At 35.1% G+C, this 1,661-nt stretch overlaps 1 protein-coding gene across 1 annotated transcript in view; it reads right to left on the reverse strand.

Moving 5' to 3' along the window:
• The window catches only part of LOC118734502 (28S ribosomal protein S5, mitochondrial), a 76,868-nt gene that overhangs the window by 977 nt on the left and 74,230 nt on the right, over positions 1 to 1,661 (reverse strand). The window contains exon 3 of the mRNA XM_036464224.1: positions 1 to 454. Coding sequence (XP_036320117.1) covers positions 1 to 454 — 454 coding nt within the window. The remainder of the gene's footprint in view (positions 455 to 1,661) is intronic.

Here is a 1,661-nt window from a genome sequence, read left to right on the forward strand (position 1 = left end):
ATGGATAATACGGAGTAACGTCTCTTTCTTCCCATATTTCCTTTCATTATAAATACAATTTTATTTTCAAGTACTCTGGTATCAAAACTATTAAAATTTTCATCACCAATGCGGTCTGGTGGTCCAATACTGCGACCAGGCATTTTTGATCCAGACCAACCGCGATCAATAGAACTTAATTTAAAAATTCGAGAATTGCTCAAAAAGTCCCGTATTTTGTTCACACTTTCGTCTGATTGATTATCCTGCGGTGAATATTCATGCTGCACTAAGGTTTTACCTCGAACGATGGGGGAATTTAGTCCAGGCCAAATAAAGCTTTTGCTTCCCGCACCTATCATCTGACCTCTGTTCAGATCTTTTGCTATTTTTTTACCAGACCCTTTACCTCTGCCCCTTTTTCTGCCAGCATTGCTAACTGAAGTAACGCCACGCCATATATCGTCAGCCGATACTGAAAGTAACAGAACGAAAATGTTTTATATGTATATATAAGCAGAAATATATTTAACAAAGTATTTAGTAGTGATTTCGGCAGATCTCTCTATTCGACTGCGACGAGAATGTCAAATATTAATTAAAATGGGGTTTATTTAAATTTAATGGGCTCTCAAGCCCAATTGTTGTCACTTACCATTATTTTAAAATGACGTTCTTTATCTAAACCAATTCTAGTTTATTAATATTTTCCTTTTTAAGTCGGGCGGATTTCGTAAAAAATATAAGTCTACGATTCACTCTAAATTTTGTATGGGTTTTATACATGAAATAAGTTATCACGTGTTCGAGTAATTTTTTTTTATTTTTTTCTTCGGAGATGTGATCTGTCAAAGTTTGGATTTCTTTGTGATTCTGACTAATCATGTAATTCTTCAAATCGTTATATCTCGGGTATTACTCATATCGTAGACTTCATCTTAAGGTCGTTTTAAAGCCAAAGAAACGGGCTTAATATTTCTATATATAAGATGGTCATGACTGTCCTAAAGCTAACTTAGCTATTAACGGTTGAACTTTAAACGTTGATTTGCATAGTGAAGACCAGTAAATTGCGGATTTAAAATTACACCATCGTAATCCTTGTTTAATTCCCTATAAAAAGCATGGTTCAAAAAATTTGTCGTTTTTTGATAACTATTTTTAAAATATTTTTTTATAACGGGATGGGTTTTTTTGTCAGAGTCAACAATTTTTTTTAAATTTGTTTTCGGAAACTTATGATGAGATATTTTTGCAAGAATAGAATACCTACCCTGAAATAATATTTGTACGGCAAGATTTTTCTTTAAGGCGACAAACCCCTATAAATGGGCGGGGCAATTGTGGGACTAAAGTTAGCAAAACGCAGATTTTATTGCGGATTTCGGCAGAATATCCATTCGTTAACAACATTTGTTCCGCAATATAGGTATTATTTATGCCGAAGTCAACAACAAACTCTAAATTTTTGATGTTTGGTTTTTAAATTGCCACGCCCATTTCTAGAACATTCGCTGATTGAAAAAGTTGTGGAACAAATTCTATATGGGTGACCACGTCTGTGGCTTCCTACTAGAAGCTGCTTGCAGAGAATTGTGTTATGCTCCTTGATTGGGAGCATCTGGGCCCGTCGTAAAGGTGGCGTTGCGGCGACATCAGAATGTATCCCATTGCTGTCCGAA

The sequence above is a fragment of the Rhagoletis pomonella genome, unplaced genomic scaffold (genome assembly GCF_013731165.1).
Source record: "Rhagoletis pomonella isolate Grant_MI unplaced genomic scaffold, Rhpom_1.0 Rhpom_scaffold_00001, whole genome shotgun sequence".
Lineage (NCBI taxonomy): Eukaryota > Metazoa > Arthropoda > Insecta > Diptera > Tephritidae > Rhagoletis > Rhagoletis pomonella.